The sequence below is a fragment of the Schistocerca piceifrons genome, chromosome 4 (assembly GCF_021461385.2).
Source record: "Schistocerca piceifrons isolate TAMUIC-IGC-003096 chromosome 4, iqSchPice1.1, whole genome shotgun sequence".
In the NCBI taxonomy this organism is placed as follows: Eukaryota; Metazoa; Arthropoda; class Insecta; order Orthoptera; family Acrididae; genus Schistocerca; species Schistocerca piceifrons.
In genome coordinates, this window is record NC_060141.1 from 589,818,950 (window position 1) to 589,839,098 (window position 20,149).

The 20,149-nt window shown below is 45.0% G+C and overlaps 1 protein-coding gene across 1 annotated transcript in view; it reads right to left on the bottom strand.

Moving 5' to 3' along the window:
• LOC124796041 (protein transport protein sec31-like) overlaps window positions 1–20,149 on the bottom strand; it is a 264,782-nt gene that overhangs the window by 150,912 nt on the left and 93,721 nt on the right. The window contains exons 2-3 of the mRNA XM_047260127.1: window positions 13,708–13,848; window positions 2,178–2,290 (exon numbers count right to left, since the gene is read on the bottom strand). Of these exons, the coding sequence (XP_047116083.1) occupies window positions 2,178–2,290; window positions 13,708–13,848 (254 nt within the window). The remainder of the gene's footprint in view (window positions 1–2,177; window positions 2,291–13,707; window positions 13,849–20,149) is intronic.

Sequence of the window (20,149 nt, forward strand, 5' to 3'; positions counted from 1 at the left end):
TGTAACTTCATACAGATAAACACCATCGCTGAGTATGTAAATGACGAGAGTTGGAATTCTCTGTGAGAGGCAGTACGGCCACCAGGGTCCATTAGAGTTGTTCGCACTGACTGCTGTTAACAGCCCTGGTAGGGTATATAAGGTGTGTGAACAGCATTAGATGTTGAGTAATTACTGTGAAGGACACGGAGCAATGGCGCTCACTCGAGTGTGACAGCGTTACCACCACCTGATCTGAAAGAGATCTACTTCATTCCGAAGCTCCATTTGGCCAGTTGGTCGGATCGTGCAGTATCCAGATTTCTGAGGCATTCGGATGTGACAGAGCCAGAAGCTGGTGCAAGTGGGGTCGTGAGGGCAGGCGTACACATCGTCAAGGATCCGGTCGACCACGTCTGACCACCGCAAGGGAGAATCGCCCAACTGTGAGCCAAGCACGGCGTAAAACCTTTTCACATCTGCACCTCATATACGAGACCAAGTAATAGATTCCCTGTAACATTCCGTGTCATCTCACACTGTTGGCTGGAGAGCTAGGAGCAGCCAAACTCGAGAATCATCGCCCCATACGTAGGCTATCGTTTTAACACAACACATGCTGCTTCGTCTGGAATGGTGCTGTGACCGGGAAGCATAAGCTGATGATAAATGGCGCCGCTAAGGGTTCAGCGAGGAATTGCGGGGTTCTGTACTATCCCGCACGACCATCGTCAGCGAGAATGGTGGCAACATGGGACTAGGCGCCATACATACAATGTCTTGAAGAGGCACAGCTGTGTTACTCCTGACGTCATGGTTTAAGGATCTATCGGGTATAAATAATATTGGTAGTGATTGAGGGAACGCTGGGGGCACGATGTTACGTCACGGACACGCCGCGTATTTCACGTATTACCTCTCATGCGACAGGGTACGAGTGGCATTTTTTAGAAGAACAGCGCTCCTCCACACATGGCACTTCTTCCTATGTACCGCATGATGTTGAGATACTCCTGTAGCCTACAAGATCCCAGGTCTGTCCTCGTTAGAACAAGTGTGGGACCACTTCGAACGTCAAATGCGTCACAGTACCATTATGCAAGGCCGCCAGGACCAGTTGTATCAGTGTTAGGCTAGCGTACTTGAGAGGAGGACGCTACGGCTTTATGACACACTTCTGAACTGAATCAGTGGATGCATGCACGGCACAGGAGAGGTGACGTCATTCTTATAAGTGGACTGCTTCTTTCAAGTTCTTTATAAATTTGACTCTATTTTGAAATCAGTGCAATAATACCAATACCATCTCAACCCAAAAAGTTCCGTTTCCTCCTCCCCTTCTGGGTTTTTCAGTGGTTTTTCTTTTTTTTCCAAGAAGCGCTTATCGCCTTACATCAGCACCAGCATGTCCTGGTACAAGTAGCACATTCGCCAATGTTGCGCAAAGAGAATGTCCAGGCACAGTCTTGGTAGTTCCCAACTCGTCCATCAAGTTTGCCCCATTGAGACAATTCGCTAGTATTCCTAACCACTTATTCAATGGGAAATACTCTTGATGTGATAACTCATGAACAGCATGTGGGTTTACGACAAGCCGCGCGGGTTTAGCCTAGCGGACTAAGGCGCTGCAAAAATGGTTCAAATGGCTTTGAGCACTATGGGACTCAACATCTGAGGTCACCAGTCCCCTAGAACTTATAACCGCTTAAGTCTAACTAACCTAAGGACATCACACACATATGGAGGCAGGATCCGAACCTGCGACCGTAGCGGTTCCAGACTGTAGCAACTAGAACCGCTCGGCCACCCCGCTGGCTAAGGAGCTGCAGTCATGGACTGTGCGGCTGGTTAATTTAGGTTAAGTAGTGTGTAAGCTTAGGGACTGATGACCTTAGCAGTTGAGTCCCATAAGATTTCACACACATTTGAACATTTTTTTTTTTTTTTTTTACGGCAAATTTGATCCAAACAGGTATGAGCTTGATGGAAAAGTTTACGCTACAAATACATTCCGTACTACCGGCAGTGGCGGCTCGAGTAGGACCCATGTTTACTGGACCAAATTTTGACTGTGTTATCCTAGGCTACAGTTTCAGTCCGATCAGTTTTAGCTACCCATTATGACACATCCGGTATTGCGTTCCCTGTACAGTTTAACACAGTTGGAGCGTTTAAGCAGAAGACGGCGACTCGCTTACCTGCAGAGTAGGACGGAGGCGGCGAGCACCGTGGCCAGCAGCAGAGCCGAACACAGCGCGATCATCGCCGTGGGCGGGATCCCGGGACCGCTGTGCAGCTCGGCGTCCAGCACCTGTGTGTACAGCACCACACGTCACCGCTACGTCAATAAGCTGCATGCAGCGATGCGATAATTGGTATGGAATAACTGTATGGAACGGTTTCACTCTGGACTACTATTTTCAAAAAAGAAATTCATTCCCATGTTTGACAACGCGTGCGCACATTATTGTTGTGGGAGCACAGATCCCTTTGGGGTGGCCGAGAGTTTCTAGGCGCTACAGTCTGGAACTGCGCGACCGCTACGGTCGCAGGTTCGAATCCTACTTCGGACATGGATATGTGTAATGTCCTTAGGTTAGTTAGGTTTAAGTAGTTCTAAGTTCTAGGGGACTGATGACCTCAGAAGTTCAGTCTCATAGTGCTTAGAGCCATTTGAACAGACCCCTTTCTCAAGCTATGCATTTAGAATTACACGTGCTACGTTTAGATTCCCGATGTTTGTTCTCCAAAAGGGAAGGTCGGGTTAGTATCAAACAACGATCGGACGGAAGTTATTTCTAAACTCTGGCGTTCGTGCATTAAATGTATTTGCAGTTGGGAATATGGACAACCATTAACAGTGGAATGGTATGACGACAACAAAAATTTGTCCAGAATCAGATTTTCAGTCTCCATCGGAGTGTGCGCTGATATGAAACTTACTGGCGGATCAAAACTGTGTGCTGGACCGAGACTCGAACTCGGGACCATCGGAGTGTGCGCTGATATGAAACTTTCTGGCGGATCAAAACTGTGTGGTGGACCGAGACTCGAACTCGGGACCTTTGCCTTTCGCGGGCAAGTGCTCTACCATCTGAGCTACCCAAGCACGACTCACGCCCCGTCCTCACAGCCTTACTTCCGCCAGTACCTCGTCTCCTACTTTCCAAACTTCAGAGAAGCTCTCTAGCAAAGGTCCCGAGTTCTAGTCTCGGTCCGGCACACAGTTTTAATCTGCCATGAAGTTTCATATCAGCGCACACTCCACAAGACAGTGAAAATCTCACTGGAAACATCCCCCAGGCTGTGGCTAAGCCATGTCTCCAACATATCCTTTCTTCCAGGAGTGCTAGTTGTGCAAGGTTCGGAGAGAGCTTCTGTGAAGTTTGGATAATAAATCCGTAAGAGTACGAGGAGGTGAAGGTCTCTTCTGAACAGCAGTTGCAAGACACACCAGACACGCTCAATAATATTCATGTCTGGGGAGCTTGGTAACCAGAACTGTTTAAAGTCAGAAGAGTGTCACCAACTGCGACATGGTCGCCATTATGGCCTTATCACTTTAGTAAATGGTGTAAAAAAAGATCTGAGGATGATCATTACGGACTGAAACCGGTCATCGTCTAAAGAATTTATATCGTGATCAAAGACTGGAATAAAAAACATTTTTCAGAAGAGTGTTCCTGGATCCACACTGTAGCAATTCTGGACATGTGGGGTGTTGCATTATTCTGCAGGAATTGGACAAGTCCTTCGGAATGCACAATGGGCATGAATGGATACAGCTGATCAGACAGGATGCTTACGTACGTGTCACCTGTCAGAGACGTATCTAGACGAATCAGGGGTCCCATATCACTCCAATTGCACACAGCCCACACCATGACAGAGCCCCCACCAGCTTGAACAGTCCCCAGCTGACATGCAGGGTCCATAAATTCATAACGTAGTCTTCATACACGTACACGGCCATACGCTCGGTACAATTTGAAACGAGGCTCGTCCGGCCAGGCAACGTTTCCAGTCATCAATACCCCAATGTCAGAGTTGATGGGTCCAGGCGAGGCGTAAAGCTTTGCGTCGTGCACTCGTCAAGGGTACACGTGTGGGTCTTCTGCTCCGAAAGCCCATATCGATGATATTTCGTTGAATGGTTAGCTCCCTGACACTCCTTGACGACCGAGCACTGCAATTTCAGCAATCTGCAGAAGGCTTGCAGTTCTTCCACGCTGAACGATTGTCCTCAGTCGTTGATAGTCCCTTTCTTGCAGGATCTTTTTCCGGCCGCAGCGATGTCGGAGATTTGCAGTTTTACCGGATTCCTCACATTCAAACTGACTTAAATCTTGATAACCTACCATTGTAGCAGCAGTAACCGATCTAAAATGGTTCAAATGGCTCTAAGCACTTTGTGACTTAACATAGACTTAGAACTAGTTAAACTTGATCTCACCGTGGACTTCTAGACTGAGCCACACAGAACTGAAGAAATTAACAAAAAAACTTCGTACATCCATATTTAAACTGGTTGAAGGTGGGACACATCTGGTACAATTTTTATTAAAAATGAAATTCCTCCAGCTGTACTTAAGATTTTTTATTTACTTCGCTACTAGTTCCGACGCTGCGTCAACGCCATCTTCAGGCCAGTACACTGTGATGAAATCAGTTGTGTGCAGCTCAGTCTAAAAGTCCGCGGTGAGATCAACACGTGCTCCGCATGATAGCAGGCAGTAACTCAACCTTCATTCAGTTTAAATACGTACGAAGATGAACTAACCTAAGGACATCATACACATCCATGCCAGGATTCGAACCTGCTACCGTAGTAGCAGCACGGTTCCGGGCTGAAGCGCCTAGAACCGCTCGGCCACAGCGGCCGGCAGTAACCGATCTAACAACTGCGCCAGACACTTGTGTTATACAGGCGTTGCCGACCGCAGCGTCGTATTCTGCCAGTTTACGTATTTCTGAATTTGAATACGCATGCCTATACGAGGTTCTTTAGCGTTTCGATGTAGATTACGTAACTTAGATGTCGTTTAGTGAGAAGACTGTACGAATTCCTCCTTCAGAAAATATCAAAAAAGCTTTATTATTTCGTTCTTTCTCATTTACAGCGAGGCCTCGGAAATCTTAGGAGAACACACTGTAAACATTTGACAACCGATAAATGTGAAGTTACAACACTTTCGAAAAACATTTATACTAGATGGCGTTTGCTTTTGTGCGGTGTTGTCTGTAATGCCATCACGGAGAAAATCAAATTTAGGGACTTGTTTGAGAACTGGTCTCGGCGTGTTGCCTATTTCCGGCCCGGCTGCCACGCAGTGTTTGGAGCGCAGCCCAGCAGGAAGGCACCGCGGGACAAAGGCGGCGAGCCGGCCGCTAATGAATCGGATAGCGTCGGCCACGCCCGCGCCGCGGTGCGTGTGGGCCGCGCCGGACCCTGCGTACGCAGCGACGGCGGCGTTTCAAAGGCGACGCTGCGCGTGCGATTGTCTGCCGACAAAAGGCGCCGCCAGGTACGAGCGGACAGTTTACACCGCACTCGTCAGCGGCCGCGCCGGGGAACGCGGAAGACGGTCCGCGCCTTAAGGCACACCGGCCCGCAGACGAATGGCCCTGGCCGGGTAGTGGAGGGGAGAAATTCGCCACGCAGGTGACAATAGTTGAAGGCCTAGAGCCAGCCTGCACTGCGGGCGCAACCCGCCGCAAAGGCGGCGTCACGGTATTCACCAATCGACGGCATTTTGCTCCGCTCCGCTCTCAGCGGCTGTAACTAACGAGGTCGCGACTGCTGTCGTTTGTCAAATGCGCGGCCGTGACGGTTTTTGCGCAACACAGTCAAACTTAACGCCGTATCTGTAGCAGTTGGTCGACCCGCAGGGAAACCTTCGCGTCATGGACCGCAGCTTCGAAGTACTTGCTGAACGGGCGTGTTAATTACAATACATAGGCCTATAAGTATTCGAATGGTCGCTTTATTTAATGACACTGCGACAAAAGTCGAAGTATATAAACCGACGAAAAAAATCGCAACAATCAAGAAGGAATTCTGCAACTATACGAAAGTTGGTTGGTGTGTTTATAGATCCGATTGCAGCAGACATAATCTTTCTAGATCTGAAAGATGATGTCTACTATAAGCTCGCGCCAGTCGCCAAAGAGTGGCGCTAGTAGTGCCGCTGTGAGGACGCATATCAGGCTTGCTTTAAATACGGTCTGTAAGGGTGGTGCGCGTTTATTGCCTTTGAGACTGTACGGCGTATGGCTCTGGCGCATCCTACTGCGTCTGCAGCAGCAATCTGAGCAGCAGTTGGTACCACAGTGACACATCTCTCTGCTCTTTTTTTCTTTTCTTTTTTCTTTTTTTTTTTTTTTTTACATCTGCTATTACATTATGGCCTGTTATCTAGACTACAAAGAACAGACATTACTAACGAAAAACAACGGAAATTTCAATACACTATGCTGCAGTGGCTTCAATTATATTACGTTACAATAATTTATTAGATACAATTCATTACTTCTTAGGAAGCCCCCTGAACGGGGGCCAGTACATGTCCCTAACTGCGGCAAAGTGGGTGGGGTCTACTTCTGGCGAAACCACTGCCTTTTATATCTAACTATGACAGTTATTAACACAAACACATTTATTAGCACCGTCCGAAGTGGCCGAGCGGTTCTAGGGGCTACTGCCTGGAATCGCGCGACCGCTACGGTCGCAGGTTGGAATCCTGCCTCGGGCATGGATGTGAGTGATGTCCTTAGGTTAGTTAGGTTTAAGTAGTTCTAAGTTCTAGGGGACTGATGACCACAGCAGTGAAGTCCCAAAGTGCTCAGAGCCATTTGAACCAACATTTATTAGCCAAACAGATGTTGGTGATCTTTCTAAATGTTTGTAATGGCTCTGAGCACTATGGGACTTAACATCTATGGTCATCAGTCCCATAGAACTTAGAACTACTTAAACCTAACTAACCTAAGGACAGCGCACAACACCCAGTCATCACGAGGCAGAGAAAATCCCTGACCCCGCCGGGAATCGAACCCGGGAACCCGGGCGCGGGAAGCGAGAACGCTACCGCACTACCACGAGCTGCGGACTAAATGTTTCTCCACTGGAACACTCCTTAGAAAGACGTAACAGTAAATTAAGTGTTTAAGAGGATGAGAGGCAAAACGTTAACCAGAAATCTTCCCTATCGACTTCTCTCCAAACCTAGCTCTCGCTAGGTGGGGAAGTCTTCCAGACGCTACCACCACAGTGACACAAGGAATTGCTACAAAGCGGTTCTTTCAAGGTCAGCTCCGAGCCAAACATCCTGTAGCGTACATTCCACTGACCTCAGACCACTGCCATTTGCAACCACAGTGGTGCTAAGCGAGAGCTCATTGAGGGGTGGAGATCGGTTGTGTTTTCTGATGATGATTCGACTTGTGTTGCCATTTATGAACGGCATTCCGGAGAGTGTTTTCCAACGGGATACTGCTCGCGTACATACCGCTTTTGTAACTCAACACTATCTACAGAGTGTCGACATACAGCCTTGAATTGCTCCATCATCAAGATCCGTCTCCAGTCGAGCATGTAAGGGATATCATCGGACGACAACTCCAGCAGCATCCACATCCAGCATTAACCGTGACTGTATGGACCGACCAAGCGCAACAGGCATGGAATTCCATCCCACAAACTGACATCCGGCAACTGTACAACACAATGCATGCACGTTTGCATTCATTCATTCGAGATTCTGGCACGTACGCTGGTTATTAATGAACCTGCAGTTCACATCTGCAGTGGCTTATGTCGCTCTTACGTTAACCTGTGATCTCGCAGTGTTAATCACTTAAATATGTCCTTATTCTACCTTAATTTTTTTGTACTGCGATTTTTTCCATCATTGTCTGTTTCGACGGACATTTCAGACAGAACAGATACTACAAACGATGAAGCCGCTGGTGATTTAATGCGGCGAAAAGTATGGACAGAAAACGGGATCGGAAAGAGATACGAAGTACGAAGCCCGGCACAGCACAAATTTTCAGCTCTCGCCGTAGGATTGCCGCAATGCCCTGTGCGACTAAAGTCATAATTTTCGCAGGAAGTCATAATTTCCTTCCCGTCTCTTTCCCATCAGGTTTCCCTTCCATACCTCTTACCCCAGTTATTCAAGATTCGAAGTAGAAGTTATTTTAATTCAGGCAATAGTAGATAGTAATTTAGATTTTTGTGCACTATTCTCAGGGTAATTTTTAGTACTGTCAAGCAATTACGTAGTTAGTGGATGTGAGAACTCAGTTTGATGCGATCGGTATAATGCTTACAAGGGAACCTCCCCATCGCACCCCTCTCAGATTTAGTTATAAGTTGGCACAGTGGATAGGCCTTGAAAAACTAGACACGGATCAATTGAGAAAACAGGAAGAAGTTGTGTGGAACTATGAAAAAATAAGCAAAATATACAAACTGAGTAGTCCATGTGTAAGATAGGCAGTATCAAGGAAAATCTGAGTTGAGGAGCGCTGTGGTCCCGTGGTCAGCGTGAGTAGCTGCGGAACGAGAGTTTTTTGGTTCAAGCCTTCCCTCGAGTGAAAATTTTAATTTTTTATTTTCGGATTACATGACAAACTCTTATGTTTTCATCACTTTTTTTGGGAGTGATTATCACCTCCACAAGAAAACTTAAATCGGGCAAGGTAGAAGAATCTTTTTACCCATTCGCGAAGTGTATAAGTTAGGTGGGTCGGCAACATATTCCTGTCATGTGACGCACATGCCGTCACCAGTGTCGTATAGAATATATCAGACGTTTTCCTATGGAGGAATCGGTTGACCTATGACCTTGCGATCAAATGTTTTCGGTTCCCATTGGAGAGGCACGTCCTTTCGTCTACTAATCGCTCGGTTTTGCGGTGCGGTCGCAAAACAGAGACACTAAACTTATTACAGTGAACAGAGACGTCAATGAACGAACGGACAGATCATAACTTTGCAAAAATAAAAAGGAAACTTTTCACTCTAGGGAAGACTTGAACCAAGTACCTTTTGTTCCGCAGCTGCTCACGCTACCCACAGGACCACGGCGCTCCTGAGTTCACACTATCCTTGATGTTGCCTATCTTGCGCATGGGCTATTCAGTTTGTATATTTTGCTTATTTTGTCATAGTTCCACACAACTTCTTCCTGTTTTCTCGATTGATCTATATTCAGTTTTTCAAGGCCTATCCACTGTGCCAACTTGTAACTAAATCTGAGGGGGGGTGCGATGGGGAGGTTCCCTTGTTAGTAAGGGGCGCTCTTAGAATAATATGCTCGTCACATGCCTAGGTACCGAGCGAAGTGGCGCAGTGGTTATCACACAGGACTCGCTTTCGGGAGGACGACGGTTCAAACCCTCATCCGGTCATCCTGATTTAGGTTTTCCGCGATTTTTCTAAATCTTATCAGGTAAATGCCGGGATGGTTCCTTTGAAAGGGCACTGCCCCTTCCTTCCTCGTCCTTTCGTAATCCGTTGGGACCGGTGCCTTCGCTCTTTGGTCCCCTCCCCCAAATCAACCAACCAGTCAACAGGCCTAGGTTAATGGTAGCGTACTAGGGAGATAAGACCTTAAGTTAGAAATATTCGACCAACATACTAGGGAATACGAAGAGGGACGGGGCTGCTTATTTGGACGAAACTAAAAAAAATTGTGTGAGCGACAGTTAGCAAGAGGAATTGGTTGTGAAATGAATCCTCAGTCGGTATTAGCATTTATCCTCTCACTCGTCATTTCTTTCACCTTTGGCAAAGTTGTGTGGTACGAAAAATGCCAAGCCGTACCGTGTTTTGTATATTTCATGTTAAACGATAAGCCCTGACTGGGTAGGCACGTTCAAAAGTCGGAAGAAGTCAAGGGCTATTGCCGCTAACAGGACCTCCAATAGGCCAAATAAAGTACTCCGGTGTTCAAGAGAACATTCGTGTTGATGACTGTAGTTTCTTTTTTGAAAGGAACACAGGCTTTCTTTAGGATCATATGCACATTAAGCGTTCCACTTGATGGTTCACGTTAGAAAAAAATTCTACAAGATCTTATGTGACAATGCTTCAACTGTCATAATAGCGAAAAACGTACAACAGCAACAGGAAATAAATACCTTTATTACCCATTATTGACACTACCAACGGCTCAGAAAGTGAAAAAAAATCTGGTTTTTAAGTGTAGTTACATCAGGAGAAATGAATAATATATTCATTAATGGTAAAACTAATCATATATACGTATACTGTAAACTGACTCATTGGACATCATTTCGATAAAAGCGTCATTCAAATGATCTATGGAACATTTAACTAAGTAATTAACAAAAGTTATACAATGTGTAAGCGTGTGTACATACTTCTGTTGTGTGAGTGCGTGCGCGCTCGTATGTGTGTGTGTGTGTGTGTGTGTGTGTGTGTGTGTGTGTGTGCGTGTGTGTGTTTGTGTGTGCGAACAAAATAAAAAGCATTGCAGTAACTGATTCGAAGGAAGACGAACTGGCCCGGGATTCTGAGTCAGTATTAGCACTTCATATGTCACTCATTGTCACTCTCAACTTTGGCAATTACTTGATAATGCTAAACACACCAAACTGCACTGTGGTCAAAAGTCACGTTGAATAATACGTCCTCTTATAAGTCAGTTCAAAAATCGGATTATCCACTGACCTCTCACCCAAATACTCTCTCCCCAAAGATCTGTGTACAAAACGAAAGAGGCGCGCTTTCACGGGTATGAAGTTTCTTGCGCCCGTTGTACGTACGTAGACTGTCAACACTGTTATATACCTAATCACCGACAAGATATACACAGTACACAAATAATGCGACTATGTCATTGTTTTCCACACATATTTCACATAACTGATTCTGTGGAGAGCCTCATTTCTCATCAATCCACTTCATTTTCAACAGTCGTCGATAGCCTCACATTTCCTTCAGTTTACTCTCAATCAACAGTGTGCGTTCATTGGACTGTTATATTAATTCAACAGGCTCTCCAGACTACCTCTTTCATTGAGGATACGAATGTCATCAGCAAATCTTATCACTGTTATCCTTTAACCATGAATGCGTTACATTTGCTCGTAAGAGCAAGAATTCTTGTATCGTCAGGAGTGTGATATCATGTATCGATACCACCCCACGGGCGTTGGAAAGTTGGCAATGGAACTGCAAGTTGCTGTCAGTCATCGATAGCGGTCAAGCTGGATCTGGCGGATCCAATGGTGTGCGCGCACTGAGCCATTCCTCCCACTGCTCCGTACCACGAACGTCCTGCGTCGCCGTGATACAGGACGGCCAGTGGCAGCCAGTTACCCCACTCGTGCTTGAAGTCTCTTCGCTATGTGATGGTACGCAGGCGCAGCCTCGTCGTGGCTCCATCATTCATGCTTAATTCAGTTCTTTTCATAACCGTTTGAGTTCACTTAATCACAGAATAGTACAGTAAAGTTCTATGCAGCCTACATATATTATAAATTAAATTTCCCCTACGCCCTTTTCTCTCTGTACGTGAAGACCAATGTCAGGAACTGCTGTAGGAACTTGATAAGGTTTTCATTAAGAGAAAGACTGATTTACAAGGGAAGTTATTAATCTATTACAGCTACGCCAGAGAAATCAACCGGCCATGGAACTTGGTGCTACCTGTGAGAAACAAGGCGGGTCACTAAATAAATAATAAATCTTACATCGTATCTTATAGGCTATTACTTTTGGAAATTGCTCCGAAATGCTGTTTTTGGGGATTAGTTGTTAGAAAAATTTCCTGTTAGAGCCTGTACCACTATTGCAGATACACGTCGGGGAAATGTTTCATTACATTCAGCAGATCAGTAACAACAAAATGACCTTAACCTCGTACGGTTTTGAGATGGATTCATGTTAGCGGAGTTGCTAAATTTCAGACAAAATATTTTATTAGCCGTGACTTCGTAACCAAACCATTGCGGACCTATGTTTATATGAACTTTTTCTTTAGTTTTACTTGTAGAATAACATATTAAAGTATTTGCATATCTTCGTGAATCACCGTGTATGCAGTATCGGTTCGGTCCGATACTCGTGCTAGTGGCACCTCATACACTCATAATACCGACCCAGCTCTACAGTTTAAATTTGCAAATTTGTGCTAAGTCCTATGGGACCAAACTGCTGCGGTCATCGGTCCCTAAGCTAAAGCTAACACACTACTTAATCTAACTTACGCTAAAGACAATACACACACCCATGCCCGAGGGAGGATTCAAACCTCCGACGGGGGCAGCCGCGCGAATCGTGACATGACGCCCAAGACCGCGCACGGTTGCCCCGCGCGGCTCTCTAGTTTATATTGCCTCCGCGTCCAGCCCGATAGCTGAGTGGTCAGCGTGACGGACTGCCGTCCTACGGGCCTGGGTTCGATTCCCGGCTGGGTCGGAGATTTTTCTCCGCTCAGGCTCTGAGTGTTATGCTGTTCATCATTTCATCCCCATCTGTTGCGCAGGTCGCCCAATGTGGCGTCGAATGTAACAAGACCTGCACCAAGGAGGCCGGACCTGCCCCGCAAGAGGCCTCCCGGTCAATGACGCCAAACACTCATTTCCATTTCCATTGCCTCCGTCATCCTGACGATGAACGATGCCTTGGCTCTAAGCAATCACTGTGCCCTCCCCCCCCCCCCCTTCCATGACACCTTAAAAATACTGTAGAGCTCAGCTTTCACTGATATATGACGCTTTATAGTCGTACTTATCTATTTTACAACCACAGTAATTCTGTAATGTTTTAATTCTTGCCCAGATCACCTGTACATGTATCTCTACTGATGCGAAACCGGCAATGACTTTTTAATAAAAGTATTTTAATAACCATTGCACAAGATTTTATTCACCTTGTACAATTTTTGCAGCGATTGCCCAACCTCTAGAAAAGTAATACGTTCAGAATCTACTAAATTTCATTGGTCTGTACCTCCCCGCTGTCCTCTTCGGTTACTTAATTCATTACTAGCGACGAAAAATCTGTAGTACGATGATGTCGATATTTAGTTTGTGGCGCACTCGACTGTGTGATTATCAGCGCCCGTACAAATTTCCAGTCATTCCACAGTCCAGTCTCGCCACTTTCCCGGGTACAGAAAATCCTCAACCCAGCCGGAAATCGAACCCGGGACTCCATGATCTAGAGACAGAAACGCTAGCCACTAGACCACTAGCTGCGGACCTATAATGGACGAACTCCTAAATCTTGGACAGAAGATCTACAGGTCAGTGATGTTAGAGAACAATGACAGTAAACCTCTAAAAAATGGTTCAAATGGGTCTGAGCACTATGGGACTTAACATCTGAGGTCATTAGTCCCCTATTGCTTAGAACTACTAAAACCTAACCAACCTAAGGACATCAAACATATCCACGACCGAGGCAGGATTCGAACCTGCGACCGTAGCGGTCGCGCGGTTCCAGACTGAAGCGCCTAGAACCGCTCGGCCACACCGGCCGGCAGGTAAACCTCTGAAAGCCACTTATTCCATACTTTCACAGTCTGCGTAAATAGCAGACGAGCTTTAAAAGGACGTCTCCTGTTGATAGAGTCGGAAGACTGTCGGCGCGAAACTTCATCGACGAGCTCTCTCATTGTTACACTAATTGGTGCCGCAGCTCCGCCCTCGCTCGCCAGCAGTGCAGCACCCGTTGTATAGTAGACTCACCGGCAGGACGTCGCAGGAGTAGAGCGCGTGGTCGGCGCTGCAGCCCGCCTCCTGCAGCAGCAGCGGCGGCAGAGGCGGGGGCGGCAGCTGGAACTGCGGGGGCGGGCCGGGGCACGCGCAGTCGTACTCCGCCTCCAGCATCTGCCGACACACGTCACACAGGCCTGTCGTCACGCGCCTCGCTATCCCGACACTCACGCTCCATGTCTTAATTTACAATAAATACCCGACAATACACTGTGTTACTAGTTTCCACCAGACTAAGCTGCCATCTTCAGATCCCCAGTGTACAGCATGATTTCATAAGCTGTACTCCATGGATCTGAAGATGGCAGCTAGACAAGATGGAAACTAGTAATCCAGTGTACCTGCACGCGATCAAGACAATATGAAACTTCATAGCTGAAGCTTTCTTTGCCGTAATTTACTCCCGTTGCTGCAGACAATCAACGGTACTTGGCAATAGTAAGTGAGAGCTTCAAAAACTGTGTGAAACGTGGGTAAAACTTCACAGGAGGCTGTCCACGCTATAACCGCGAACGGCGTGTTGGTAGCGCATGTCGCGGGCAGTCGTAGGACGTTATGGTGGTGGAACAGCCCTTCTGTGTACTCAATGGCGTAACGACATTTTTGTTCCGGTCGTGGGACAAATACCAAGTGTTTAACATACCCGTGACAACACCCTTAACATGTTAGGTCCTAGAGTGCGGACTGATGACCTCGATGTTTAGCCCCCATCAAACCCCAAAACCAACCAAAAAAAACCTAGAGTGCGAACTAACCAAGTATTCGGGGAAAAGGTAATAAACAAAACTCTCATCCGTTATGGATTCAGAAACTGAGAGTGTAATGAAGAAAGCCGCGTGGGTTAGCCGCGCGGTCTAGGGGGCGCCTTGCCGTGATCCGCGCGGCTCCCGCCGTCGGAGGTTCGAGGTAATCCTCAAAACTTCGAAGACAGATGAACTGACTTATCAAAAGTGCATGTCGTCTGATGTTATCTAGAATCATAAGTAGAAGGTTAAAACGATAGTTTTCTCCACATAACTGAAATATTCATAGATTGCCTGGATCTTCATTAAGTGTATGGTTTACAGTGAAAATGATCGGTTCCAGTTTTCAAACATTTATTCTTCCGTCCGTAACAGCTGATCAAATCCATCATGACACATTGCAAAGAGGCCGAGTTGTACAGTATGTCTTCGTAAAACAACTGACCGGATCACAAATCAAGAAAAATACTTTTTCACACTTTTAAATCTTAGTGAAATAATATTCAAGTAACTAACACAGGTTGCACTTCGAGATATCAGCTCAAACTGCCCGACCCAGCAGCCTCGCTGCTTCCCTGTTTACATATTCTAAATAATGGATGGTCACTTGAACTATTATTACTTAATAATGCCAGCATATTTTTAATCGTATTTCCAATTAAAAGTTCCAAAGCTAAGATGTTCTGATTACACAGAATAAAACGTCTAAAATTACAGAATTGAATAATATGTGAAATTTATAATATAAAAATGTTTTTAAATGTGAAAATTCCATCTAAATATGAGTACAATAATGAACTTCACAAAATTAATTAATACACGCTAATTACACAACGACACACATTCCTAACAATAATTGAAGCTAAGAGAGTAAAACGAAACAGGTTTCGATTGACAGAATTTGTAACAGATGCCTAGAATTGTATAATTAGGCGTATATCTGGTTACAACTATACGAGTTTAATTAATAAAGTCATTAAGACGGAATGTTCTTTACAGTTTTCATCCTAAACTTACGTTTTACAATATGTGCCTTCATTTGAAAGCGACAGAATAACTTCTTGAATGAGTAAACTACATTTGTAAAAGTCCAATTATTTAAATAATTACAGTTGCTGATTAATACCGTGTATTTTATTCTTACCATTTTCACTAATACAAGTCTTTCCCATTGCTACAATGAATGCGACAGTTTGTTAAAATACATCGTCGTTTGTTTTATTTTGCAATAGTGTTTGCTAATTAGTCTCCAATTTAGTGTCATTATTATGAAATTCACGAATCACCACAATACCAATCATTTTAAAGTGAGGTATTGTACTACACGACGTCAGGAAATCGAAGTTTTCATTAAGTCTTTGTGTATTAAGCCCGGTCCACACGCAACGATCTGTCTGCGCAGACATCGGCGCAGATGTCTGTACATGCAAAAGATCGCTGCAAATGTGGTGTGTTCACACGACACAAACCCCAATCTACTACTCGCCCGCCATCTATCGGTGTAGAAAAGAAATATCAGTGGCAAGCGACTACGCTCCCCGTAAACGTCAAAAATTTAATTCAGTTATTTTGAAATATAGGAATGAAGGAAGTTCTGTTGTGGTCTCTGTCCGCAACTTGTGTTGCAAAAAACATTCAGACTAACCGCAGGAAATAGAGAAAGCGATCAAAATGGTGTAGACAGTGGCTGCTAAAGCGAAAGCAGATTTCTTGCGTAAATTTACTGCGAGATTTGCGGGGCAAACCTTAAGAAAGCCAAGCAGATCAAAATACCATAACGTTGGCTGGTATACTTGATCAACTCCTACAGCAGATCTTCTAGATTTCTGAACTTTGGATAACTCTTTTCGGTAAACAGTTCGCAACGAATTTTTTATATTTTTTATTACCGTTTCTCTGTTTGCCGACGCGTCAATTGCCCGCAATTTTTCAACTAGAGCATTGTATGCTGCTGTCTTTTTGTCTCGGTCACTACATTCTTTACTTTTAATCTTCCACAAACATGGGTGGTTTCTATATATTTCAATGAATTCACTAACAAACTCTCGAGAACACTGACGAGTGTCAGCCATTTTAATGCCCTGTGCGCACAAATACAAACACTTGACTGAGCAAACAGCTGTTTCGCGCCAGATTTGTGGCGATCTCCTGTCCACACGCTCCAACTTGTCTGCGCAGATTTGGTTTGAACCCACAGATTTGAGAGGTTTCGCTCAAACCTCCAACTCCAACTTCCAGGTTTGCACACACCTCAGGTTGGTGCAAATCTTCTGTCCACACGCAGCGATCTGTCTGCGCAGATTTGATGTGCCTTTAGGTATATTACACCACAAACCTGGATACTGCGGGATACGACCACTTGGACAAATTGAGGACAACGATGAAGCCTCTTTCAAACACTGACAGATGCTGATAACGCTGTCTCCCACGAGTACGATTGATCTCCGTTTCCTTCACAGTAATCACTCAAAAGCTGACGTTGTTCATGCCGTACCACGTCTGGTAACAATATTAAACATGAATAACGCTAATGCACTCTCGTGACCGTGGTACCTGTCACAGAATTGCAGCTAATCATCTACATACCCGCTGATGGTGCGTACTTTTACGAATTTACACTCACGTCCGACCATGTCTTCTGGCTGCTTCACTTTTTTCTGAGGTAGTGTACAATTAAAAAAAAACTTCTTGTAAGAATTTAAAAAATGGCATAATCTGAAAAGTTATTTTAAAATGTTAATCAGTTCTTCTACCTTACCTTGGCATAAAAACTGCATACTGAAGAGGGAAAAGCGAACAAACCACGCTTCCTTCCACTAATAATTTCTCATAACCAACCTATTTTCGAGGATTGATGAAGTGAATGTGAGTAGAACAAAGTTTGTTTGGTTTTCAGTAGCAAACAGATTTAAAGAAGTAAAGATCGATGTATCTAGTATCTTGAACTTCATTTACTTGTATAACTACTGATAATTTGATGTTTCCCCCTTTATTCTCTATTCACACAATCTCTGAAGTATATATATATTAAGATGGTATCTGTTCTTTCGGACATGTCAGAAAGAACAGATACCATCGGCGACCATGCAGCTCGTTAGGAGATCACGGGTTCGAGTCCCGGTCGGGGCACACATTTTCAACTGTCCCCGTTGACTTATATCAACGCCTGCATGCAGCTAAGGGTATTCATTGTAATTTCAATCTCTAAAGTGTTTTGAGGGCTATTAGTACGGCAAAAGCTTGCGCCTTCTGCGTATCACTTACTAGCACAATTTTTGAATAACGCTATCACTTCTCAAACGGTTCAAATGGCTCTGAGCTCTATGGGACTTAACATCTGAGATCATCAGTCCCCTAGACTTAGAACTACTTAAGCCTAACTAACCTAAGGACATCACACACATCCATGCCCGAGGCAGGATTCGAACCTGCGACCGTACAGCAGTGCGGTTCCGGACTGAAGCACCTAGAACCGCTAGGCCACAGTTGCCGGCTATCACTTACCAAAAATCATGTACTACCAGCTTCGATTGTTACTTATCGGCATCGGGTGTCATAATTTCTTTATTGCAGTACCTATGTGGATATTTCCACCATCTTCCATGCCACTCCCTGGAGTCTTGATAGCTACTGGAACATCACGGCTAACGCATACATTTATCCGGAATGGGTTTAATTCCTTACCATTCCGTTTTTCTCTCTCTTTTTTAAAGGGAGATCCTTTAGTACCATATTTAGAAGAAAGACGACTTTTCCGTATTTGCCACGGAAGCGTAGTTTTTATGATGTCCTGAGATGTATTATACGATGCTCACCTTTCTCGCTTGATCCTCAAAAACTTGTTGCAGATTGCAGCATGGTTTTCCTTTGCCTCCCTCTAAAAATCTGAAAGGAACGGCTCTCCGTAGGCGCCCGAGAGCTCTTCATATTGCGTCTGTTGACTGACTCGCAAAGAGGCGGCTGGAAATTGCGACAAACGGGTCTTACAGCAGCTCGGCAGCAGGAAGGAAGCAAAAGAACTTCAATAGCCAAGATTTATTACAAATGATAAATTCTATTCACTGTGTCGCAGTATCCAGAACAAAAACTCTCAACGAATATGAACGGTCCGTTTGTGCTTCTAAACAGTCTAACAGACTTGATCACATGGGATGTTAAATTTTATTGGGTTCACCAAATAGAGTTTGCTTGTAAAGCGTAAAATAAGGTTTAGTTACATTTCAGGATTGATACAGAAGGAAAAAAATCCGTGTTTCAAAAATATTGCAGGGATTTGACTAACTATAATAATAAAGCCACTGCCGTTGTATCTGGATATGGCAAGACTGTGGCCACCACATAATTGTTTGAAATAGGTAGGTTTTATTGTGTAACTGGCCTTCTATTAGCTACAACCATTATGGTCGTCTACTGGAGAGGCATTCTCCTTTCTTTAGGTAACTGTTTATATAGCTGTGTAAGTACTGGACACGACATGAGAGTTCTTTCCTTTATACCTTCTGTGTGTTTTGTACACATTTGTTACATATGTTGTCTTGACTGTGGTAACAGTTAATAATGTATTGATTAACTAGGTTATAAAGTATTTCCAAACTTAAGGAAGCAGTGAAGACACTGTCATACTCAGGTGCATCAGATGCGAGGACGCGATAAAAACGTCGAGACAGTCACATCTGATGCAGCGAAGGAAGAAGAAATGTCACATCTTCAGATGTTGCTATGTGTTGCGAAATGAAATGACAACCAAGTACATTGAGAGTTATATTTTTACGCTGATTCTATTTAGTGCTGGAGAACTTTAGCTTACTTTTACTACGTTTGTACGTGTATCTCGTATTCACTTCCTGTGTGTGGTATGGCATCCGAGTCAGAGTCTGTTTTTGTACCTGTGCCGTTTACTATGTATTGATCATCTGTCAGATGTGGAGCCTGTATTATTCTAGGATATGGTCTCTCCAATTTGTATGCCGCATGTAGTGCTCGCGATGCTTCGTCGGCGACGTTGTTCGTAGAGTTCCAGTTGTCCTGTCTGCGCACTAACTCCCCTATGTCGTGGTTCCCTAACCTCAGTCTTGAGCCAAAGAAACTGATACACCTGCCTAATAAAGTGTATTGTCTTCGCGAGCACCCAGAAGTGTCGCAACACGACATGGCAGGGACTCGACTAATGTCTAAATAGTGCTGGAGGGAACTGACACCATGAATCCTGTAGGGCTGTCCATACATCTGTAAGAGTGTCACAGGGTGAAGATCTCTTCTGAACAGCACGTTGCAAGGCATCCCATATATGCTCAATAATGTTCACGTCTGGGGAGTTTGGTGGCCAGCGGATGTGTTTAAACTCAGAACAATCTTCCTGGACCCACCCCGTAGCAATTCTGGACGTGGACGGATGCAGGTGATCAGACAGGATGCTTACGTATGTGTCACTTCTCAGAGTCGTATCTAGACGTATCAGGAGTCCCATATCGCACACGCCCTACACCACTGTAGAGGCTCAACCAGCTTGAACATTCGCCTGCTGACATGCAGGGTCCATGGTTCATGAGGTTGTCTCCATACCCGTACACGTCCATCCGCTCGATACGAAATGAAACGAGACTCGTCCGACAAGGCAACATGTTTCGACTCTGTAAGCCCATATCGCCGGCCGGAGTGGCCGAGCGGTTCTG